This window comes from Neomonachus schauinslandi, chromosome 4, assembly GCF_002201575.2.
Source record: "Neomonachus schauinslandi chromosome 4, ASM220157v2, whole genome shotgun sequence".
NCBI classification, from domain to species: Eukaryota; Metazoa; Chordata; class Mammalia; order Carnivora; family Phocidae; genus Neomonachus; species Neomonachus schauinslandi.
This window is the reverse complement of record NC_058406.1, coordinates 122,343,941-122,370,742: the sequence shown is the minus strand read 5'-3', so window position 1 is coordinate 122,370,742 and position 26,802 is coordinate 122,343,941. Positions and strand designations below refer to the sequence as shown.

The 26,802-nt window shown below is 37.0% G+C and overlaps 1 protein-coding gene across 1 annotated transcript in view; it reads right to left on the bottom strand.

Moving 5' to 3' along the window:
- Positions 1–2,783: 2,783 nt before the first annotated feature.
- The window catches only part of MTFR1 (mitochondrial fission regulator 1), a 66,406-nt gene continuing 42,387 nt past the window's right edge, over positions 2,784–26,802 (bottom strand). The window contains exons 4-8 of the mRNA XM_021688159.1: positions 23,473–23,588; positions 8,099–8,331; positions 6,012–6,267; positions 5,097–5,265; positions 2,784–4,260 (exon numbers count right to left, since the gene is read on the bottom strand). Coding sequence (XP_021543834.1) covers positions 4,192–4,260; positions 5,097–5,265; positions 6,012–6,267; positions 8,099–8,331; positions 23,473–23,588 — 843 coding nt within the window. The 3' untranslated portion in view covers positions 2,784–4,191. The remainder of the gene's footprint in view (positions 4,261–5,096; positions 5,266–6,011; positions 6,268–8,098; positions 8,332–23,472; positions 23,589–26,802) is intronic.

The window sequence follows — 26,802 nt, the reverse complement described above, 5'->3', positions numbered from 1 at the left end:
TATTGATGAATAATATGTACTTATTGCCTTGTTCATTGTTTCTGGTTTTGTAGTTCTGTTCCTTCCTTCTCTTGGTCTCTTCCCTTTTGGTTTGACCATTTTCTGTTATGTTTGGGTTCCTTTCTCTTTTTTGTGCGTCTGGTGTAGGTTTGGTTTGTGATTACCATGAAGTTTCTGTATCTTTACCTATATACATACTAGTCTATTTTAAGATGATAATTTCTTTTTTTTTTAAATATTTTTTTTTCTAAGATTTTATTTATTTATTTGAGACAGAATGAGAGAGAGAGAGAGAGCACATGAGAGGGGAGAGGGTCAGAGGGAGAAGCAGACTCCCCGCCGAGCAGGGAGCCCGATGCGGGACTCGATCCAGGGACTCCAGGATCATGACCTGAGCCGAAGGCAGTCGCTTAACCGACTGAGCCACCCAGGCGCCCCAAGATGATAATTAATTTCAAACACATCTGAAAAGCACTAATTTTTACTCCCTACCCCCACATCTTATGTTTTTGACATCTGACATTTTTGTGTATCCCTTAAATTACTGTTTATTGTAGTTACAGTTGATTTTACTAGTTTTGTTCATACTAACTTTTTAGGTATCTGCTTCACTGCCTTTACTATATATTTCCTTTATCAATGACTTTTTCCTTTCATATATTATTTCCAGTTATGGACTTTTCCACTTAAAGAAGACGGTTAAAATTTCTTGTAAGGCTGGTTTACTGGTGATGCACCTTATGCTTTTACTTGTCTGGGAAACTAATTCTGAATGTTACCCTTGCAGGATAAAGTATTCATAGTTTTAAGTTTTTCCCTTTCGGCATTTCAAATATATCCAGCCACTCCTTTCTGCCAGCCCAATATCTGCTGGAAAATCAACTGATAGTCTTATGGGGGTTTCCCATGTATGTGACTTTCCTTTTCTCTTGCTGCCTTTAAGATTTTCTCTTTACCTTTTGCCATTTTAATTATAATACATCTTGGTGTGGCTCTCGTTGCAGGCTGTTTCCTGGATATCTGTTTCCCTTACCCAGATTATCAGTCAATGTTTTCAGCTATTGGTTCTTCAAATAAATTAGCTTCCTTTCTCTCTTCTCCTTCTGGGACCCCTTATAATGTGCATGTTAGTACACTCTGTGTCCTCCCAGTGGTTCCTTAACCGAGCCTCACTTCATTTTTCTTCCCCGTTTGGCTTGGATTCTTTACTCTTCCAGACTGCTGATCCTTTCTTTTGCATCCTCTAATCTGCTGTTAATTCCACCTAGTGTATTTTTCATTTGTTCATCTCTAATTGATTCTATTTTCTCTCCTTTTGCTGAAGTTCTCCCTGAGTTAATCCACTCTTCTCTCAAGGCTAATGAATGTATTTATGGTCATTACTTTGAACTCTTTACAGGTAGCATGCTTATCTCCATTTAGTTTAGTTCTTTTTCTGAGGTTTTGTCCTATTCTTTTGTTTGCAACATATTCTTCTTGTTTGCCTTTCTTTCTTTTGTTTCTGTAAAATAGGCAACAGCTACCTCTCCCAGTCTTGAAGGAGTGGCCCTGTGAAGGAATGCCCCATGTAGACTGCGGGTGCCTGACAGCTTTGGATGGTGAGCTGAAATGGGAGCAGGCATAGGCCAGGGGTATCCTATGCACACTATGCTAGGGCCACCTTTGGAGGGGAATGGCTAGAGCTGGTGGGGGCCTGAGGCTCACTGGGGTGGCCCCACCAGGCTGGCTAGAGTGCCTGGACTCTGCTCCAGTCTGCACTATCAAGATGGAGGGGGAACATAGACAATGGTAATCAGCAGTGCTTTCCACCTGAGTCCCAGCAGTTTCTCCACCATTCGTCTGACACTGCCGTTAGTAAAGGGATCTCCTTCACTCATAGGCTAATTGCCCCTTAAACCAGTTTTTCTGCTGTGCCCCAGGGTGGACAAGTCTGCATACAGGCTCCTCCAGGCTATCCGTCCTTATGTAGTTTGCTGCATTGGTGGTGGGGTTCCTGTCATTACTGTTTCTCGCCTGCCTTTCTCTGTGTGGTCCCTCTCTCTCTTGTTGTACAGAAGCTGTTCAGTCAGCCCTCAGTTCTTCAAGAGCAATTGCTTTATATGTAGATTTGAGTTTAGCAGCTCCCTACACCTCTATCCTGGACTACCTCCCAAAAGTTTACTTCTGTCTGCCCGATTTTATCCCCCAGAGAAAACTTCTAACTTTGGAGAAGTTACCTCATGTTCTCTTCTTCACCAATGAGACACAGACTCAGGAATTTAATATATCAAGAAAACAGGATTCTTGTACAGAAGGGCCCAGGACTGTTCTGCTCCATCCCAAGCCTGTGCAAGCAGTATATAGGATGACACCTAGCAGAAATCCGTCTACTGGAAACTACAGTGACCTAATATAAAATCATGTAAGTAGTAATTAGAATGCATTCAAACTTGTTATTTAATCCTCAAACAATTGGTTGAGCTGAGCATTATTCCCATTTTGAAAACAGTATGATTTGTATAACTCCCAAGTCCGGTGCTCTCTGACCCCTAGTCAGTACGTATATATAGTAAGTCTCTGGACTAGTCCGATCGTAGGAGACAAAACATACTAGTTAACTTTTATAGCCTCAGCTATAAAATGTAAAGTTTAACTATTTTTATCATCTTTCACTTCAGGCATTGTGTTGAGTGAGAGAAACTGAGACGTGAATAAGTGGCAACAGATTTCCACCTTAGGAATGCAAAAAGCAAATTCTAAAAAATCTGCATGTACGATATAAGAGAATCTTACCCATTAAAAAAATAATGTTTTCCTTGGACCAGGCCTAAATATTTTAAGTTTATTTCAAAACAGTAACTTCCTTCAATTGGAGCAGTGGCCAAAATTCAATACTGATACAAATATAAAATCTTAGGAGGTCAAAATATGTAATTCAGGCAAATTTTCTGAATTTTTTTTAAAGGCAGAATTTGTGAAACAATGTAATCAACATATGTAAAATAACAGTTCAAATTTAAGCTGAAAAACATTTGCTAATATTGAGAACATTGCACATATTTTCAATAACTTAAATGTCTACTCTTCCTATCTCCACTTTTTACTAGATTTAAATAAATCCAAATATTTTCTCACGGTAGGAGATTCTGGCATTAACTATAGCTGAGTTTAACAGAAATATAAAGATTTATCAAGCACTCAAAAATGATCACTTACAGCAATTCCTCAGAAGCCCTCAAAGAGAAAGGCTGTTCTCCACTTTCTAATAGCACCTAAAGTTTGCTGCATAATGTAATTCAAAAGAACAGCACTCTGACCAATGATAAACTTACAAAAATTCTTTTGCCTATTCAAGGTTTCATTATAAAGCTACTATATTTGACCAATATTAAAAATCTTAAAACTCCATTATACTGCCCTTTCCATTATTAGCAACAAGTCATCTTTATGATGCCATTTACTCAACTGGAAAAAAGATGGTACATTCTTTGTTTTCACCTGTTAAGATTTAATTCAATAATTTGATTTCTCATTATATGAAAACTACATTTTCTTTCTCAGCACTGGACAGCACTAAAGTGAAAGCAGCTTTCATAATCTTTCACTTCCCTTTAAATGAAAGCATTATGGAATTTTCAGCAGTGAACATTATCTGGTTCCTACCTGAACCCCATCTCCAAAGAAATGAGAGAATCTAAGGTCCTATTCAAGGCAAAAAGGTTCCAATCCTAAATATTTCACTCCAACAACCTGTGTTCCATCATTGAGTAGTAAATGATCAATGACAACTAATGATGTAACAGTACCCTCACTGACATCATTATTAAATTTTACATACTATTTTATATGCAAATATATGCATATAAAATATTTGCAGATAAATTAGTGTTAATTAAAAACTCATCTACAAATGTCCTTTCTTCTGAAATCTATATAATTGTTTAAGACTAGAAACCTAAAACATCCTGACTATACATTAAAAACACATGTTATGTCTGAATACACGTTATGGAAAACTTCAGAACTAATCTCATTTTTAAAAAAAAAAACCCACAAACTTAGAGTGCTTTTGTTATTGCTGAATCTAATTAGACTTAAAGGAGACCACTGAATACTAAATTCAGGTATTTACTAAATAGTGTTGCTTTCTACTCGTCAAACAGCCCTAACCAACCAACAACTGGAACAAGGATAGTTTTTCTCTGCTGTCTATTAGGAAGTTGAAACATTTTCAATTAAAGCCTTCATTTTTCCTGTAGACTTCAACATGTGTGGCCCAAACTAGAAAAGAAACAAAAAGTATAAATAAAGATACTGGTTCAGGTAACAGTAATGATACATTCCCCTCCTAATCATGGATCAAAGGTCTGGGTAGGTTCTGCATGAAAAACCAAGCAGCTAGATAATATTAAAACCTTCATGAACTGAACATGACACATTAACAGAATGAAAGGTAAAGAGGTAACCAAATTACTTCTTAGAAAACTATAATCATCTTAGCAAGACCATAAGCTTTAGTCCAATTTTACTTCTCTGAGTAAAAGAATGAAGTACAAGGTTTCCTTTTTTCAATGTCTAAGGAGTTTCAAAGATGCTAGAATTTCTAAGATACCTTCCTCTCTGGAATGGATAAGCACATATTCCACATGACAGTAAAGGGAATGTATAAATTAATATCTGAGTTTCCCTGAAATCTGCTCAATCTCTCTGACATGAAAGTCATCCTGTAAGGCCCAGGTCAAATCTCACCCTCTTCAGACAACTTTCACAGGACACCCTAAGGGAAAATGATCTTTACTTTGAATTCTCTATCACAACATACATACTGTCCTAAGATACAAATTTTATTATAATGAATTTCGCTTCATTTTGCTTACATATAAATAAAGCACAGCATGGAAAAATTTAACACTGGAGATACTAAGTAGTGAAACCAGGAGTTGGCTTTTGGTTCCTTTTTTATGCTCTTCTATAAATAATCTATTTGCGGGGATGGGCTAAATCCCGTAGCACATCCTTCTCAATCTTGCCGAGGCCACAGCTAAATGTCACAAAATACAGGTGCTCAGCAATGGAGTAAATGTCGTACAAGGGAAGAAGTGTGACCTAATACTCACCAACACTGTTTCTGAGGTGGCCTCTGATGCAGGTTTTGGAATTCCTTTTTCAACTTCACCTTGACTATCGCTTCGATATCGATAAGCAAATTTCTTTTTCAGAGCCTCTGCTATGAGGGCAGCAGGATCAGTAGCATCCACTGGCTTGGGCTTTATATCCTGTTCTGACCTTAAGGAAGTGAACAGAAACCAAGGGGACATTTCAATATGCTGGCATCCCTCAGAGAAGTACGTTGTGTGCCTTTACATGCTTGATGGCACGTCTCTAGCATGTTACTGACAAACACCGAGAGAAGTGAGATAGAAACCCTAGATTTAAGGCTCAATAAAAGAACACAAAGATACTCAATTCAACCCCCGAGCACGGATTATGCTCTCCTTCAGGGCAATTACAGTTTCATTCTCCCAAAACCTAGTGATGACCATAGTAGGTATACAACACAGCTTTAAACGACTGGACAATAACAAAGACTTTACATAAAAGAACTTTAAATGCAATGGGGGAAGGGCGCCTGGGTGGCTCAGTTGGTTAAGCGACTGCCTTCGGCTCACATCATGATCCTGGAGTCCCGGGATCGAGTCCCACATCGGCTCCCTGCTCAGCCGGGAGCCTGCTTCTCCCTCTGACCCTCTCCCCTCTCAGGCTGTTTCTCTCTCTCTCTCTCTCTCTCTAATAAATAAATAAATAAAATTAAAAAAAAAAAAAAAGCAATGGGGGAAAAACTAAAAAGTAACCTGGAGATGTTTGCTAATTTCTTAGTTATATTTGGAGACACCGGGCCTTTTTTTAAACTAAAAACTAGAACTATTCATGGTAATCAGGTTATAAAAGAAAGTTCTCAAGAAGTCTAGTACTTCTGTTTTACAAGACGTAACAAATAAAGGAAGTGTGAGAGAAGGTAAACGTATCCTCACCTTTTTACTGACCGAAGTTTTACACTGTTCATATCTTTAAGGATCTCTAGCATATTTGGCATATCGGGTTTCTTTGAACTGCTCTTAACGGGAGTCTTCCCAGACCAGGTTTTTTTCTCTCTTCGCTCTTTTATCAGGTCAACAGCTGATGATACACTTTGGTGGAGCCCTGATGGGGGAAGGGGTGGGGGAGGCGGGGGCGGTGGTGGGACAGAGGATGGTGGTGTAGTAACAGATGTGGTAGGATCTAAGTCACCTACAGAAATAAGGAAAAATCAATTTAATCTTGATGGTAACAGGCAAATAAAATACTTTTAACAGCAAAATTGTGTTAAGGACTTTTGTATACCTGAAATCAATATGCTTAAAAAAAATCTAATCTAATCCCAAACTCTCCAGATGGAAAAGTTCCATTTAACAGGGGTGTTTTTGTGATCTCAAGTGTTCCAGTCTGACTGCTGCATACTCTGTAACTACTTTTAGATAAAATATAAAAGTGCACTGTATAAACATCTTCAATATACAGTTTGACAATTCAGTACTATATTTGAAAAACACTGATGAATTTGTGGTTCATTTTAAGAATATTTACATATAAGACTTACTGAGCATTAAAAGTTTTTTTTTTTAAACATTTTCTTTTTTTTTTTTTTAAGATTTTATTTATTTATTTGACAGAGAGAGAGAGAGATCACAAGTAGGCAGACAGGCAGGCAGAGGGAGAGGGAGAAGCAGGCTCCCTGCTGAGCATAGAGCCTGATGTGGGGCTCGATCCCAGGACCCTGGGATCATGACCTGAGCCGAAGGCAGATGCTTAACCATCTGAGCCACCCAGGCGTCCCTGAGCATTAAAAGTTTTAAGACTTATTATTCAACAAATTTCTGAAAGAAGAAAAAGTGTAACTTTTCAAAACAGTAAGGTAAGAGTTAAAGTGGTTACAAAATAAGGATGTAAAAATTCATCTTTATGCATAACTAAAGGACAGAGTTGTTCACTGGTTGAATTGTATTGATTAGGGGGAGCTCAATGCAAAATTTACTCCTCAAGGGATTTCGAGTGTAAACAGAACATCTAAAATAACAAATCTCCAAACTGCCTCACTATTTACAGCAGTTTTCATAGTCTGCCAGAAGAGGGAGGTAAAGCAAAAGAGAAATGCAATTTAAAAGTTAAAAGCAGGACTTCTGGTTTTAAAAAAGTTACATGCAAATTTCATTTAAGTAACCGGTTACTTCTCAAGCACTCAGTCAGTGCCCCAGAGTGCATTCGCCCTCTGTCCATCTTGGCAGTACACAGGCTGGATGAGGTTTCCATGTTGGATTACATTAAACTCCAGGAGCACAAGTGGCTCAGAGGCAGTAACTGTCCTTATACTTTAACTTTTAGAGATGGCTAATTCTGAGTCTAGCCAGGACTCAGGAACACCACTAGGAAAAACAACTACTACTTGCCAACAGGTTAATGGGCTAGGATTTCAAGGCTATGGTTTCTTCAAAATAATAATACACACCAAAAAAAAGCCAACAGTATTAGACCAGGAGTCACAGGACCTGAATTCAGTTTCTACTCCGGTCAAGAGGAAGACAAATGACTATTAAGTAGCTACTGTGTGCTAAAGGCATTGTATATAATTTCCACATTTACTACAACAACCCCACAATATAGGTACTCTTAGCCCATTTTAGAGCAGGAGAGGTTGGGAGAAAGGCCAAGGACTTGCCTTAGGACATGCAGGTAAGTAAAGAGCACTCAACCCTGTCAAGGCTGTTTTGAAATTACTTCACGGCTGAGAAAATTGGTGCCATTATCACAAAGTTTCCCAGTGCATTCACACAAGCAGCAATTCAACTGTACGAATTTCAGTATTTTTCTAAACTTATCCTCTCTCATAGCATCATTGCATCAAAATTGTTCAAAACCAACAAAAACCACTTAAACTTGACCGGGTCCAGGACTGAACCGTGGAGATGACTGACCTTTGGTTTTCCAACAACCCCATGGCTCTTACTTGCTAATACATTTTAAAATTAGTGGCCTTCTCCTAATTTCCAGTTCATTGGTTAAAACAAATGTAGGATTTACAGACCTGCAATGAGATTTTGCTGTTCTTGCAGGGTCACAATTTTGGCAATCTGAGCTCTGAGAGCAGCAAGTTCATTTTCAAGGGCACAGATCTTCTGCAGGGCTTCCTCATTTGCTAGTGCTCTCTTCTGTTGAGGATTTTCTGGAGACAGGTTTGGTAAGGAAAACTGCCTGCTTGGTGGCTTCTCCAAGAAAGGAAGGTCATCCTGAAGGGGTTGCCTTGATCTGACCTCTGTCCTGCAAGAAAGAAAGGACAGCTATATCACAGGGTTTGTAAGGAAATACAAAAATCATCATTATCAATTAATCAGAACATGGTATCTGAGAGATACTTTTCAGACTGACCTTACATAAATCCCCTCCTGTAAGTTTCCAAACAACAACGTACTCATCAACCTGATGTAGACACATACCAAGCCAGGTTTCTTATTGCCATCATTCGTCTTAATCTCTATATAATATGCACAAACCCACACTGTCAGGAGGCATCACAGATTCCAACAATGTTTTTGCTAATTCATGTTTTGAATGGGTTTGAACTAAGGTGAAGAAACTGTAATGCTCTTAAAAATGGTAAACTAATTACCGGTTACATTTGACAACAAAAATCAAATGAGTAATACAATAGCCTTTTGCCGGGATCTTGGCTTCTGCATTTCAAAGTCAGTGTTTTCCACGTTTGATAGAATACAACAAATTTCAAGATGTAGTGTAACAGTATGTCCCAAATACAGCACAAGAAACTGAAAAGGAGGGACAAGAATCAACTGAAACCTTGCAGTAACTACATACACAGTCTCATTTTCACTTGGGTTTAAAGAAGTTTTTTAATATGCACTGCTCCACTGTTCCAAATATGTCTTTTGAGGCTGAGAATAAAATTCAGATTTCTTTTCAACCATCAGTTTATAAATATGCTTAGCTGTTTCCTCCTATTTTCTACAATTAGGTTTTCTGGGCCTTTAAGGCCTTTGTTCTTCCAGCTTTATTGAGGTAAAACTGACAGTTGGATTTATTTAAGGTGTACAGCATGATGATCTGAGTACACATTTTGAAATAATCACCACAATCAAGTTAATGAACATATCCTGGTTTCCCTCACAGTTTCATGTGGTCATGTGACTGAGTTCTGGCTAACAAGATGTAGGTAGATGTTGAGAGGAGAGGACTCCATGAGTCCTTTCACCTATGGCTCCACCCCATTCCTTCCTCCTGAGTCTTTGAGTACAAGGTGATGACTGGACTTGAGAGTCCCAGCCAGCCAACGGCTAACCTGGACGTAGAAGCCAATGCTCAGGTTGGCAGAGAGCCTGTCTGAGTCCCTGTGGACACTGTAGGGCCACTGTCAGCTTCAGACTATCTACTCTGGATGTTTTTGATTTGAGAGAAATAAACTTCCATCTGTAGAAGCCACCATTATTTGGGGCTTCTCTTGTTACATGTACTCAAACCTAATCCTAACTATTATAAAACCACCATTAAATGCTATTTTAATTTTCCTTTAACTGGATATTGGTATTTTATTTTTGCTTGAGAACTGTTCTAATTCTTCATTCTACCTTGTGTTCTAAATGAAGGAATTCTTGGACCTTTAGCTTTTGGTATTCATGGAATTCAGATGTTTTTCATATCTAATTTTGCTTATGCTCTGTTAATTTAACATACATGGAAGATGCGTGTAAACTTTTTACCTGTACTATTGTTAAACAAAAATATTTGGAGAATAAATGTCCCAGTTGTTCCCTAGCCTTAGCTTAGCTAGCAAGAAACTTTAAAAATACTAACTTTATTAATTTTATTTAATTTAGAGTATCTGTGGGATAGAGAAATAGGTTTGGCTTACAAAGCTTTAATTACCACTCCCTTTCTTACCTCCACACTGGGAAGAAACAGGTGATGAAATTTCTTTAAAAGCACGTGAAGACTAAACAATGGTAAAAACTTCTCTAAGGAACAGTACCTATATTCTGATTACATACATTAATATGTTCTTTGAAAGATTACATGTTATATAAGTTACAGATTAGATGCATGTGCTCTAATAACCTGCAATAAAGAAAGTAATTTTAATAAGACATTGACATTGACAAGAGAAAGCATGCATGTACTTTGCTTTAATAAAATGAACCCAAAAGAAGAATATTTTCATATCTGGGGATGGAAGTGAGAATGATGGTCTGTTTTCCTATTATGTATGCACACAGAAATTTCTTGAAGTCTGTATTGTAACAGCAAATAAATTTTGGATACCAGAATCTTTAGTGTGACTCACCAAAAAATGTTATAATACTGCTTATTCAAGAATTAGTGGTCATTTTATTTTTTATTTAAGTAATCTCTATATCCAACAGGGGGCGTGAACTCATGACCCCAAGTTCAAGAGTTGCATGCTCTTCCAACTGAGCTGGCCAAGTGCCCCCTTGTGGTCACTTTAGTAGAGAATATTTTCCCACCTAAAATTCTACACATCTCAGGATCCAAAAGTATTAAATGATTATAAGTTTGTCTTAAAATGTTACCATTCAAGTAAGCCAAAGTTCAAATCCCATGAACATTTACGCTTCAATATCCAGAACTGGAACAAGATAATATGACAATTTGGATTAAGAGATCAACTTAACTATAAATCATGCTTGAACAGATTACTTTAAAATACCTTCTTGCCAAGGGCTCCTGGGTGGCTCAGTCGGTTAAGCGACTGCCTTCAGCTCAGGTCATGATCGCGGAGTCCCGGGATCGAGTCCCGCATCGGGCTCCCTGCTCGGCAGGGGGTCTGCTTCTCCCTCTGACCCTTCCCCCTCTCATGCTCTCTATCTCATTCTCTCTCAAATAAATAAATAAAAATCTTTAAAAAAAAAAAAATACCTTCTTGCCAAAATGAACTGAGAGAGAATTAATGAATATTGAACAGCAACTGCAATTTTAAAAAAAGAAGTTATTGCATCTCCCCGTAACTCCTACAGATCAATTTCTCCACTTTGATTTTCTACTGAAAATTATGGACAAAGCACTCACTATTGTTAATCTTGAAAACCAGTGTGCCGGGATAAGAGGAAAAAAGTCTAGTCCTTAAAAAAAAGTAATTTAAGTAACAGTGTCAGATTATCTGTATTTTGTGTCTATCCTATTTTTACAAATTTGATGATACAGATTCTACATTTCCTTATGTGAAATACTGTTAATGGTTATGAGTCCAAACAAAGTAATTATAGGAAATGTGGAACTTTCAATGTGGATTTTTAGAAGCTGAAAAAGGAAAATAATCCTGAAATGATTATGTCTTCTCAAAGCCATAGAAAGATTTGGCATTTATAGGAACTCAAGAACCAAAACAACAACAACAACAACAACAAAACCCAAAAAGTTGCTCTGCAATATTCTTGTGTATGTAAAATATTTAGATATTATGAAATTCTCAGATATGTCCCTTCCTTTAAAAATGCACACATCCTTTTCCCACAGACACGTTCTATAAGACATCTGACAAATCATTCTCAGAACCGATGTGTTCTGCCATCCTTCAGAGGGCTAATAAAAGCTAGAATGCAGAGGCAGAATTAATCCAAATGAAGAAAAGTGATCTTTTCTAAAATTTATATATATAATTCTGAGAACTTTTAAAGAAACAAAGCAAATATAAAACAAAAACAACAAAAAGAAGGATCAAGTATGGATGTCCCAAAAGCAGAAGACAAATCATGGTCATTTCTTAAAAAACATTTTCTGCATCCCAACTTCTGCAGGCGAGATTTCTACCTTTTTTGTTTGAGTTTGGCTCCAAAATGCCTTATGACAGGCTCCTGTTCAGAGTGGCACTGCACAAGAATTTTCTAGCTCTTATTTCTTCAATGATACTATCAAGGGCAGCCACTTTTGAAGTACAACTTAGATAAATATGAAGGGCTTTTTAAGCTCCACTAACCATTTCAAAGAAAATTCTAAATTAATATAATGCACCTCTGAAGTGCTTTCTTTCTCCTTATCACACAGTTAATGAAAACTTGAAATTTGAGATCATTTAAATTAGCCCATTGCCCTATGAAAGACGGTATTCCCGGTATGATTTTTACTAACTCTCCCTCATCTTTTTAGTTTAGAGAATGGCCCAGAAAGGTATAAAAATACACTCTCTTGTCAATAGGATCCAGGGAGCTTGGAAAAAAATTCAGTTCCCTGAAAACAATTCAGTTCCCTGAAAACATGAAGTTGGGTAGAAAACTAAGTCTTTTCAAAGTGAGCAAGTAGTTGAATAAAGACAACTGGACTGGGAAATTTTTTTGACAGGCAAGTAATCCATTAAAGGATTTATAGTGGGGAGTAGGCAGGACTTTTGTAAGGCTACAGACCCACGTGACAACTGCATTGTTTCAGACTCTGTTCCGGTTTTGGCATTTTAAAAGCTGGACCTTCCTAAAAGTGATTATTTAATGAGAATAACATTAAATCCATGTATTTAATGTAGTACTTAACGGCAGTATTTTATTGATGTACATTATCAATGTCTAGTGTCAAATAATTAAGATTAAAATATGAATGAGTAACAACTGCTTTTTGCTGCACTATAAGTAGGAAACAGTCTTGCTCTAATCCACGGAGTTTCCTGGTCTACCCTCACACTTGTGGAGCTGTGTCAAACTAGCCTGCTTGCATGCTGAGTCATCTCCTTTGGAATCTTGTCAATGTCCTCCTCTATGAGGTCGGTGTTCCTCCCCAACACTCCTTAAACAGAGCATTCCATTCTATACTTATATTCAAATTTGAAAAATTAAACTGGGTATCTTTAGTCAAAGTCCTCAGTCTCACTTTGCTACCTTATATCGCAGATTTTCATAAATATGTTCATCTTAGTCAATAGATTACAAACATTCTGGTAAGCAAAGGGGCTACCTTTAATAGTTTCAAGTCTTATGAACCTATAAATTTGCATTTTATACATACTCATTTTGATAGGTATGTGGCACTCAGAATTAAGAATAAGATACAATTAGAGTAAAATAAAATGAACTGGAATTGACCTTGAACTTGAAATAGTCCAATATTCCTTCTACTCCAAAGCTATCAAATACTTGATGACAATGTCTATGTTGTCTACTAAGAAGCCACAGAGATTATAGTCTTTTATAGTCTTTTAATTTCATAATTAATTTCATAATGCAAATGCTACACTGTGTATATATCTAAAGATGCACATTTCTCCTTAGACTACTACTATGAAAGAGAACAGAGGGATTCTTAAACAAGATTATCAGTTATATTGATTCTGTCAAAGAATCTCAATGCTCTTATAATTCTTTCCAATTCTGAGGTCATTCTGTTAATTCAAAGGGAAATTAAAATGTATAGAGAAGAGAAAAAAAAGAGGCCTTACTCCGTGCATGCTAAATTCTCTCTGTGCTAAGTTCTCTCATGTTATCTTCTAAAATTCTCGTTTTTTTTTTTAAGATTTCATTTATTTATTAGAGAGAGAGCACAAGCAGGGGGACAGGGAGAGGGAGAAGCAGGCTCGCCGCGGAGCAGGGAGCCCAGTGCGATGCAGGGCTTGATCCCAGGACCCTGGAATCATGACCTGAGCCAAAGGCAGACACTTAACCAACTGAGCCACCCAGGCGCCCCTCAAGATAGGTATTAATTCTTCTAATATAAGGGAAAAAAAACTGAAGTTCAGTGCATTTGAAAAAAAAATAATTTGTACAATAACTATGAAGGACTCTTATATATGCTATTTGCCCAGAGACAAAATACTGTGACATTGTAATGGTTATAAAAATATCAACATAAATTTGAAGGGAGAAAGAAGAAACAAATACCACAAATAGCTTTGGCTTTCAAACAAATACAAATATGAGAGTCACAGAAACACTCAAACTGAAATATACAAGTTCTTAAATCTACTCTCATTCATATTGTCTTTAAGATTTAAAAGTTAGAAGGGACGCCTGGCTGGCTCGGTTGGTGGAGCATGCAACTCCTGATCCTGGGGTTGTAAGTTCAAGCCCCACACTGGGTGTAGAGATTACTTAAAAATAAAATCTTTAAAAAAAAAAAAAAAAAAAGATTTAAGTTATACTTTTAAAATATTTTTTATTACATAATCTCCATCTACAATTTGTCAAAAATCAATGCAAAGAGCAATATAGCACTATACTGCAAAAGAAAAAGTCTGCCCAATTTTTCTCATCATGTGGGCCATATCACTAACCCTGTAACCATGGCCATGGGCACTTCACTGCCTTATCAACTTCCTCCCCCTAGAACACCACTCAAATCTACCTGGGTCTCCTCTGTTTCCTTCTTTCTTTCTTCAAGTTCAGATTATCTTTACCTAGAGTACTTCCAGGCACCTTTTCAAAGACCCTTTAGCCAATTATTTTCAACATCACAGACCAAATCCATTATTCAGATCCATTATGCCAATTCAGTTACTATCATCACAATCCCCATTAACAGCTATCCCATGTCATTCTCCGCAAACATGACATTTGTGTTAAAAGTCCTTTAGAGACTTCTCTTTCCAGGAAGATGGAGCAGACTAGTTTTCCCTATTCTTCCTCTAACTAAAACTAAAAACCCTGGACATTACACATAAAACAAATGTAAGATGACTGAAAGCTGGGGAGAAGATAGAATGGCTGGGACTTTGGGATCCAAACAAACGACACAGGAGTGAGTTTCCCAAGTTTTTCTTTTGCTTCATATATCCCAGACTGGTTGCTGGAGTAATGGGTAACCCAGAAATGTCAAGGGAGCAACAAAAGCCTGCTCTCCCAGCCAAAGGACCAAGAAAAGGGTAGGCTCCCAAGAGAGAGAACTTATGTAAAAATAACTGCTCTAGGAGCGCCTGGGTAGCTCAGTCAGTTAAGCGTCTGCCTTCAGCTCAGGTCATGATCCCAGGTTCCTGGGATAGAGCCCTGCGTCGGGCTCCCTGCTCAGCGGGAAGACTGCTTCTCCCTCTCCCTCCCGCTCGTGCTCAGTCTCTCTCTCAAATAAATTAATAAAATCTTTAAAAGTAATAATAATAATAAAATAACTGCTCCACTCCAAACATCACAGAAAGCCCTGTGGTCCCACCTTTACCATGCAACAAAGGCTAACTCCCATCCTTATTAGGCTGTAAAGAGGTGCCTCATACTCTGCAGGATGCTGTCAGAGAAAGCAGGGAGAAGGAACTTAAAAAGGGCACCCCATCCCTCATGGTATAGTGGAGACAATGTGGGGAGCCAGCAATAATGAGGCACTCACATCTACCTGCTGGGATAGTGTCACAAGAGGCCTTGTGAAGAGCTGGAGCTCCCACCAATACCCTCAGGAGTGAATGGAGGTTTAATGGGAAACCTGGATTTCTACTCCCACCTGGCAGAAATAAGGAGGCACTTACTCTCTCCCTGTCAGAGTGCTATCAGTGAAAAACAGCTAAAAGAAAAGTTTAGATCCAGAGGCTCCTATACCAAAAATATCTAGATTTCAATCAAAAATCACTCCTTATACCAAGAACCCTAAAGAACATAAACTGAATGAAAAAGACAATAGATGCCAACTCTGAGAAGTTAGAGATGTTAAAATTATCTGACATAAAGAAACTATAATGGGAGCCTGGTGGCTCAGTTAGTTAAGCGACTGCCTCTGGCTCAGGTCATGATCCTGGAGTCCCAGGACCAGTCCCGCATTGGGCTCCCTGCTCAGTGGGGAGTCTGCTTCTCTCTCTGACCCTCCCCCCTTCTCATTCTCTCTCTCTCAAATAAATAAATAAAATCTTAAAAAAAGAAGCTATGATTAAAAAGGTTTCAATGAGCTATTACCAGCATTCTTGAAATAGTCTCAGCAAAGAAAGAGAAAATATAAAGGAGAACGAAATGAAAATTTTAGAAAATGTAAAATAACTGCAAACACAGTGGACAGGATCAAAAACAGAATGGTGAAGACAGAGATAGAACAACAAAAATTATCCAATTTGAAAAGCAAAGAGCAAACAGACTAGGAAAAAAATGAACAGTCTCAGTAACCTGTATGACTATAAAAGATCTAATATTTGGGTTATCAGGGTCCTAGAAGGAGGGGAGAAAGAGGGCCAGGCTGAAAAAGTACTTAAAGAAATAATGGGCAGACAACTTACTTAAAGAAAATATTTACAGAAATAATGACAAAAGACATAAACTTGAAAATTCAAGAAACCAAATGAACCTGAAACAGGCTAAACACAAAGAAATAAATGCCAAGAAACATCTTACTCAAACTTCTAAAAACCAAGACAAGAAATTTTTAAAGCAGCTAGAAAGAAAGGGCACCCTACCTATAGAGGAAAAAAACTCTTCGAATGACAGACGATTTCTCATCTGAAACCACGGAGGACTGAAGAAACTGGCACATTTTTCAAGTGCTAAAAGACAATAACTATGAACTCATAACCTCATATCCAGCAAATATATTCCTCAAAATTGGGGAAATCAAGAAATCTCAAATGAAAGAAAAAAAAAAAAACTAAAAAATTTTAGAGCAAGCACACCTAACCTAAAAGAATGGCTGAAGGAGTTCTCTAAACAGAAAGCAAGCAGTAAAAGGAGAAACTGCATCAGGCAAAAAGAAAAACACAGCAAAAATGTGAGTAAGTAGACTTATTTTCTCCTCTTTCTAAATTATGTTTTCTAGGTTATGTTTGATGGTTGAAGGAAATATACTGTCTGATGTGATTCTAAATGTCTGCATAGAAAATTTTTAAGAAAATTATAAACAGAGGAGGATATAGGGACATAAAAGAGAAGATTAACTGGTAAAATGACAATACCAGTAGAATGTTATAAGTTTAGGTATATACAATGTAATACTTAGATCAATCACCAAAAGAACTTTACAAGGAGAGACACTCAAAAACATAGATAAATCACAAAGGGATTCCAAAAAAAATGTTTAAGTACCCCACAGAAAAGTAGAAAAAAAATAGGAGAAAAAGAGTAGACTTAAACTCTAACGTAACTAAAATTACATAAATGTAAATGGTTTATATATACACCAATTAAAAGACAGATTGGCAGAGTGGATTAAAAAATTATGACCCAACAGTATGCTGTCTACAAGAAACTCACTTCAAATGTAATGACATAGGGCGCCTGGGTGGCTCAGTCGTTAAGCGTCTGCCTTCGGCTCAGGTCATGATCCCAGGGTCCTGGGATCGAGTCCCGCATCGGGCTCCCTGCTTGGCGGGGAGGCCTGCTTCTCCCTCTCCCACTCCCCCTGCTTGTGTTCCTGCTCTCACTGTCTCTCTCTGTGTCAAATAAATAAAATCTTTAAAAAAAAAAAAAAAAAAAATGTAATGACACAGGCAGGGTGAAAGTATACAAATAGAAAAAGAAAACGATCTGGAACAGAGAGGGACATTAAGTAATAGTGAAATTATAAGACATAGCATTTCTAATGTGTATGCACCAAACAGACTTCAAAATATAAAAAGCAAAAACTGTGAAAAACAGAAAGGAGAAATACACAAACCCACAAATATAGCTGGATCTCAACACCCCCTTTGCAACAACTGTTAGACAATCAGGAAGGATAGAGAAAAATTCAACAACGGAATCTATTTGACATTTATAGGGTATTCCAGGCACGATACACATTTTTTTCAAGTAACCACAGAATATAAACAAAAATGGCCCATATCTGGGACCATTAAAATAAAAAATTCAACAAATTTAAAAGAATGGAAATATATAGCATGTGTTCTCTGGCCACAACAGAATCAAACTAGAACTAAATAATGGAATAACAGCAAAATTTCCAAACATTTGGAAACTGAACAAACTTCGAAATAATCCATAGGTCAAAGAAGATGTCTCAAGGGGTGCCTGGGTGGCTCAGTCATTAAGCGTCTGCCTTCGGCTCAGGTCACGATTCCAGGGTCCTGGGATCGAGCCCCATATCGGGCTCCCTGCTCTGCGGGGAAGCCTGCTTCTTCCTCTCCCACTCCCCCTGCTTGTGTTCCTGCTCTCACTGTGTCTCTCTCTGTCAAATAAATAAATAAAATCTTTAAAAAAAAAAAAAAAAAGATGTCTCAAGGGAAATTAAAAAAAAAGAGTACCGTGAGCTGGATTTCTTTAAAAATACAATATATTGAAAGTTGGGTGCAGCTAAAGCAATGTTGAGGGGGAATTTATAGCACTAAAATGGTTTTACAGTAGTCTCCCCTTATCCATGTAAAAATACGTTCCAAGACTCCCATGGAAGCCTGAAACTTTGGAGAATACTGAATGCTATATATACTATGTTCCTGCCTATACATATATACCTATGATAAAGTAGACACAGTAAGAGATTAACAATAACTAATAATAAAATAGAACAATTATAACAATCTACTGTAATAAAAGTTACATGAATGTGATCTCTCTCAACATGTCTTATTGTACTGTACTCACCATTCTTGTGATGACAGATGACAAAATGTCTACATAATGAGATGAAGTGAGGTGAATGCAGAATTATTGTAGGATTAAGCTACTACTGACCTTCTGACAATATGTCAGAGGAGGATCATCTGCTTCTGGACCGCAGTTGACCGTGGGTAACAAATTGTGGAAAGTGAAACTGCAGACAAGGGGGGACTACTATATTAGAAACAAGGAAAAAGTCTCAAAATTTAAGCTCCCACTTTAAAAACCTAGAAAAGAGCAAAATAAACTCAAAACAACCAGAAGAAAATAGGAGGAGAAATCAATAAAATTGAAAACAGAAAAACAGAAAAATCAACAAAAAGAGAACTGATTCTTTGAAAAGATAAATAGAATTGACAAGTCAAAAAAAGAAAAGGTACAAATTACTAATATCAGGAATGAAACCGGGGATACAAATACAGACCTTGTAAACATCAACTAGATAAGGTAATGCTACAGATAATTACTACACATACATTTGACCACTTAAATGAAATGGACCAATTCCCTGAGAAGCACAAACTACTACATTTCATCCAAAATGAAACTGATAGAACAGTCCTAGGGGCGCCTGGGTGGCTCAGTTGGTTAAGCGACTGCCTTCGGCTCAGGTCATGGTCCTGGAGTCCCGGGATCGAGTCCCACATCGGGCTCCCTGCTCGGCAGGGAGTCTGCTTCTCCCTCTGACCCTCCTCCCCTCATGCTCTCTGTCTCTCATTCTCTCTCTCTCAAATAAATAAATAAATAAAATCTTAAAAAAAAAAAAAGAACAGTCCTATAACTTTATTAAGAAAAATGAATTCATAATATTAAAACACACCAAAAACAAATCTCCAGGCCCAGATGATTTCACTGGAGAAAACTACAAAATATTTAAAGAACAATTAACACCAATTCTATACAACTCTTCAGAATATAGAGAAGCACTGTCCAATTCATTTTATCAAGCTAGTATTACCTTGACACCGAAACCAGACAAAGGATCACAGACTTAAATGTAAAACAAAACTATAAAATTAAAAAAAAAAAAAAAGCCATGTCCCAACACTGAGAAATCAGATAGGATATACCAATGTTCTCCTCCACACAGTCTCCTCCAGTGAAACAGATAATGAAAAAAATCATACAAAATGGACCAGTTCAAGCCATAAGGCAAGTCCATGAGGATTTCTTCCATTTTAAGACAGGGATACCTAGACAGGTTACCAGAACGAAAGAAGAATAGGGAAAATATCAAAAGCTTCAGACATATGCCATCAAACTCACCGGAGGGGGCACGATGAAAGGAGCACAAGGACAGAAAGAAAAATTCTGGATTGCTGCCACTTCCTAGGGACAGTCATGAGGAGAGAATGGCTATTTCAGGATTCTTCAAGGATTAAATGGTTGGACATTGAAAAATTGATTGCTGGGGTGCCTGGGTGGCTCAGTCAGTTAAGCGTTTGCCTTCAGCTCAGGTCATGATCCTGGAGTCCTGGAATCAAGTCCCATATCAGGCTCCCTGCTCGGCGGGGAGCCTGCTTCTCCCTCTGCCCCTCACCCCACTTGTGCTCTAATAAATAAAATCTTTAAAAAAAAAAAAAAAAGTTGATTAGCACAACTTGGGGCCAACTGACAAGTTCTGATGAACCAAAACGTATCATTAAATTTCCAAAAGGCCATGAATTTAAGTAACCCCTTAAATTGAAATTAAGCAATGTGAGGTTCTCTGTGACAGTGGAATCTTTGTCCCTTCACCTGGTCATTATAATGTGCCTGTTTTCTTGTATCACCCTAGGCTCCATGCTCTGCTTTTTTTATATCAATGAATATATAAAAACACGAATTGAAGACAGCAGAGTAGCTAAATGCCTTTAAAGTTCTCTGGTTGTCTATTTTTCTCTCATGACAATGTCCTTTTTTACTCTGATCGTTCACAAAAGTGTGACAGCGCCTGTCTTAAAAGTTCATGGCATTCCTTTGTAGAAATGAAGTAGTTTATCTTTAAGCAGTGAAGATTTCATACAGGAAAAAAAAAAAAGCATGGAAACACCAATTTACCATCTTCATAATTTTTTTCAAACACATAATTCTTTATTTCAGACCTTGTTTATGATTTGCCAAAAGCAATGGAAATAGATTGTTTCTCTCAATAAGCTAACATTTTGTTTCCTTTCACTTGTCTTAACCTAACTTGCAATCTGAACTCAAAAGGAAAGTAACTTTCCACAGGAAATAAATATTCTTTATGATAGTTTACATTTATACTGTGTAATGCATTGCCTGTGCTGTAAAGAAGGTGGTGTCTGGGAGGGAAAATTTCCCACCACTCCTCCTCGTTCTTTTGGTTGATCTAATAATTAAAGGACAGACTTAAAACAGAGAGAAAGAGAGAGAGAAAACCTGAGACTCTCACACTAGGCCCAGAGTTCTTAACACTGACAGCAAAAGCATGATCCATAAAAGAAAAAAACTGGTAAATTGGACATTAGCAAAATTAAAAGCTTTTGCTTTATGAAAGACTGTTAAATAGATGAAAAGACAAGCTTTCACTTGTCCCATTACATGTGGGAGAAAGGTTTACAAACTACATACCTGACAAGAACTCATATCTAAAATACATCAAGAGCTCTTGAAAAAAACTCCAATTAAAAAATGGGCACAAGACATGAAGAGAACACTTTATCCAAAAGGATAATAAAGATGGCAAATAAGCTCTTGAAAAGATGTTCAACATCATGAGCCATTAAGGAAACACAGATGAAAACCACAATGAAGTACACAACTTCGTAGCTACACAACTACTCGATTGGCAAAAAAAAAAGAATGACAACAGCAAAGATTGATGAGGATGCATCTGGATAAGCCATACATTACTAGTAGGAATGTAAAAGGGTATAGCCACTCCGGAAAACAGTCTGTCAGTTTCTTAAAACATAAACATGCAACTATCTCCTGACTGAGATGACCCACCAACTGCACTCACAGGCATTCATCCCAGAGAAATAAAAATTTATGTTTACTCAAAATCCAGTTCACAAATGTTCATAGCAACTTTATTCATAATAGCCAAAAACTGGAATCAATCCAGATGTCCATCAACTGGTGCATGGTTAAACAAACTGTGGTCCACCCATACCAAGGAATACTACTCAGCCCTAAAAAGGAAAAAAGAAGACTACTGATACAACAATCTGGACAAATCACTAGAGAATTATGCTTGGTGAAAAAAGCCTGTCCCAAAAGGTTGCATACTATATGATTCAATTTATATAACATTCTTTTTTTTTTTTTTTAAGATTTTATTTATTTATTTGATAGAGAAATAGCGAGAGCACGAACACAAGCAGGGGGAATGGGAGAGGGAGAAGCAGGCTTCTTGCCGAGCAGGGAGCCTGATGTGGGACTCGATCCCAGGACATGACCTGAGCCGAAGGCAGACGCTTAACGACTGAGCCACCCAGGCGCCCGCAATTTATATAACATTCTTGAAATGACAAAATTATGAAAATGGAGAACAGGCTAAATAGCTGCCATAGATTAAGGAGGGGTTGGAGAGGGAAGGGAAGTGGGTGTGGCTATAAGAGAACAACATGAGGGAGAACTGGGATACAAAAATGTTCTGCATCTTGACTTTTATCAATGTCAACATCCTGCTTGTGATACTGTACCAGTTTTGCTGGATGTTGCCACTGGAAAAAACTGGGTAAAGAGTACAGGAAATGTATCTATCATTTCTTACAACTGTATATGAAAAATCTATTATTATCTCAAAAAGTTTACTAAAAAAATAAAATGAATGGGGCGCCTGGGTGCCTCAGATGGTTGGGCGTCTGCCTTTGGCTCAGGTCATGATTCCAGGGTCCTGGGATCGAGCCCCACATGCTTCTCCCTCTCCCTCTGCCTCCCCCCCGCTCATGCTTTCTCTCTCTATATATATATATATCTGTGTCTCAATGAATAAATAAAATCTTAAAAATAAAATAAAATAAAATGAACATCTTTAAAAAGAAACACTCTTTACCTGCTAATCCTGCAATACCTGGTCTGTGTTCATCTACTACTATGTCCTCACTTCTACTTGTCATTCAAATCAAATTCCTTCTTTGCTCTTGGATTCCTTGATTCTTATTTTATCCAGCTAATACTACTCAAATGAAATTACTCTTGCTAAAGTCAATGATAATCTTCCAACTGCAAAACAAAATTGAAACTTGCTCGTTTTTTTGTTTACCTAGCCTAGTATTTGACACTGATCATTAGTTTACTGCCTTCCATGAAACTCTCCTACCTTTGCTGGTTGTCCTTCCTCAGCTTTAGGATCCTCTCTCTCCTCTGAGAAGCCTTGACAAACCTCTCTCATCCCACAGTGGCCTTCTATATTTACTTAGTAACTTTATAGTATTGAATTCCTTTTTAATCTCCTCTAGCACAAGAAATATTCCTGGAAATCAGTGTCTTGTTTTATCTCCGTATCTTTGAGGCCTAATAAGAATGAAGAGTTGAATATGCTGCATGACTTTATTAGACTGAAGTATAGTCAATAATTTATTCAGGCTCTTTCAAATAAATGGAAGCATCTAACTCTTACACATCATGTCCTTTGAAACAAAACTCATCTTGACACAACTTTTGGGAAGCATTCTCCAGTAATTACACCAATTCCCTAATATGACTCACAGGTCCTCTGCCCCAATAAAGCCATTATAACATATTTATGATCGTTCCTTTTAGTTTCATATTAAACTTCTGAAGGGCAGGCAATTCTATGATTCATAAGGACTTAATAAGACACAGTTATATGTCTCTAGGAACTTTATAAAATACTATCTGAATCTTTAAAATGAACAGAAAATAAGACTATTTGAGAAAAATAGCTGGCTTAGTTACCAGAGATCATATTATTAAAAGGAATACTGCAAAGATATCACCTTCTATAAATAAATACTGCATCCCAGTTCTGATAGCCTTCCAGACTAACCTTCGTCTTGTTGAACACTCTCCTTCTTCTTTGGCTACCCATCCAACATCAGCAAAAGACACCACTGCATCCTCTCCTGGATGGTTTGGGCTCCATTCTGTTGTAGGGCTGGTAAGCTGTAAGTTATAAGGAAATTCTTTGGCACCAAGATGTTAGAATAAAACTTATTTAATCACTGAAAGGAAAATCATCAGCTCTGGTGTTACAACCACATAGACAGTTTCTAAGACATTGAAGGTCCCCACAAAAGGGACCTTAGTAAAAGGACCATTCCTGTTGCCTAGGAATGTATGACAATCTCTGAATTATAATTTAACTTTATTCAATTTTTATTTTACAGATCAAATGAGACTGGCTTTAAGTACAAGCCAACAAACAAGCATGTAAAAACTTGTTTATCCTAAAACATTATGAAAATTTTTATAATTTAAGCATTAAAAATCAACTTTTCTGAAAAGATTTAGTTAAAAAAAGTATAGTAACAATAACAAGTGACCAATTTGTGCTAAACCTGGGAATATTTTTAAATGGATATTAAATTTAAAAATGGGCATTATATAGATATGCTATTAAAATGCTGAAAATACATTTTTTTAAAAAATCCTTAAATTGGGGCACCTGGATGGCTCAGTCGGTTAGGCATCTGCCTTCGGCATGGGTCATGATGCCAGGGTCCTGGGTTCGAGCCCTCCATCAGGCTCCCTGCTTCTCCCTGTCCTTCTGCCCCCCCCCCCCGCTCATGCTCTCTCTCAAATAAATAAAATCTTTAAAAAAATAAAAATCCTTAAATCATGATTTTTAAATAAAAGTATTAACTATAAAGAACAAAAAATAGTAATAGCAGTAGAACAGAATTCTCTAGCTAACCTTAACCACATAAATGAACAGAATATTCTGAAATACAATGAAAAAGCATGAAAGTTCTGAAATTTACTTAAAAAAAGGAAAGATAATTTAATTGAATTAAATTTGTTTTTTAATAACTGTAATGCCTCAGAGCCAGATGGCCAATGAATATAATTTTAAAATGAAGTTACCAGATTAATACTTCCTAAAAATTAGTAACAGTGAGCTTTACATAAATGAGCAAATAGACTTTTTAATTGAAGAAAAAAGTTAAAAAGGCCAAAGAGATTTACTTATTAATGTATTTATCAGAAAGGTTCTAGGGGCGCCTGGGTGCCTCAGTCGGTTAAGAGTGTCTGCCTTTGGTTCAGGTCATGATCCCTTGGTCCTGGGATGGAGCCCTGTTGGCCTCCCTGCTCAGCAGGGAGTCTGCTTTTCCCTCTTCCTCTGCCCCTTCCCCCTGATTCATGCTCATGCTCTCTCTCTCTCAAACAAACAAAATCTTAAAAAAAAAAAAGGTTCTGCTGTAACCCATGCTTTGTTTGAACCTTCTTTAATACTATCATTGTCAGATCAAACTTTTGGAAGCTACACTTAAATGTAATGCTTTTTCCTCAAATGTCAAATATACCTTGCAAACACATTAATATTGAAACAGTTAAAAATTCAAAATGTCTTTAATATTATGAATAAAATTTTAATTGAACATACTGGCTGCTGGTATGTGCACCCATTCTGACATAATTACCTAACATTGTCAGCTTAATAAAGTAGCATTAGAAAACTGACATTTTAATACCATACTAAGAATATCAAGTATTTAAAATGCCTTAAATTATGGCTTTTGGGGAGGACAAGGGTACAGGCAACAGGGAAAGGGTAAGCTTTAAAAGGGTAAATATTTAAGAATCTAATCCTGGGCAAAAACAAAAAAAACAAAAACTAATAATGGAATTAAGGTGAAAAGCCTTTCAAAATACAAATGTTTTAAAGCACGTAGTGGAGTAACTGTGGCCATAAGGAAAAAAAAATTAAACACTTCAGGAAGTACACTGTCAAGGGATATGATCAAAGAAAAATCAAAAAGACTTTTCTACTTTTCCCCGTTACATTTCAGAAATTTATCCTAGTAAGTCAATAAACACACAGATATTCAGTCAATAGGTATCTTATATAACTTAACATAATTGGGCATCACATCTCCGATCAAGAGACAGAGAAATCTGGTAATATTATTCCCATCCATTACTGAAAACAGAATAATGTATTAATATTCCCATAACATTGTAATAGGGAGATTCCAAGTAGGTTACATGGAGATCCTTAAACAAAAGGTCCCTAAGTCCCGTGGAAGCTCCCAGAAGATACAGTATTTAATGGGCTGTTTTGTGAAAGTGAAAGATCAAAAAAGTAAAACCTGAATGGTACCTTCCTAAGGTGCTAGAGTTTATGAAGATCAATCTGATTGTAACTATTCCAGAAAATAAAATCTTACTGCAATACAGTTCTAGTTTGTAGGAAGTGAGGTATATTAAAACAAATAAAATTAAGTTTTGACCTCAAGACTTCTTCCCTTCCCACAAGTTACAAAAATTGCAGTTTTCTTCCTAGATATTTGTTTATAAAAGGAAGCAAAATGATACTTTCCTAAAAATAAATACTTAAAAATATCAAAGTTAACCCATTTTGTGACAGCTTTTCAGAGTATTTTATAACATAAAGATTAAACAATGTATCTTAATTTTACATATGTAATACTTCCCACATAAAACATGAAATGTTGCTTTCTGCATAAACTTAAAAACACACACCAAAATTTTCCATGGATTTAGTTTATAATCTTACTAAGAAATGATTATATGTAATCACTGAAATAATACCATGTCTATAACATGTGCTCAATGAGATGAAAACGTTAAGATACTGTCAAGAACCAATTCCAGAACTGATCATATCTGTATCATTTCTAATGGACATCCTGCCCCACAAAACAAAGTCATCTTTGTTAGTCATCTAATGTAGATACATCAAGTCATGTATCTACATAACACTGATTTATGCCATTAAAAAAAAAAAGCCTAAATAAGTCCCTGAGGAAACCAAACTCACCCAAAAGACAAAATAAAAGCGAAAAATAGTAACACTAGTCTTTTTTTTAAGGCATTTCAGTTGCTGCTGAACTGTGCACTGAATAACAGGCATGGAATGGCAGGACAGTTCAGGTGCAATCAGTGCAGGCAAGGGGGCTGACGGCATGGAACCGCTGGAAGCACGATTTAGATGCCGCTACTAACATGCATGGACGACCTAGGGAAGTCTGAAAAAGACAAAGCCAACTTACTGAACGTTCCAGCAAGGTCCTGTCCTACCACAGCTATTGTTAGTAGGGGGAAAAAAAGAAAAATACAATGAAGAGAAAAAAATTTTTTTCAAAGTCAAGGGCATTATAAAATTTAAAAGTAAAGTTAGTGCTTATAGATTTGT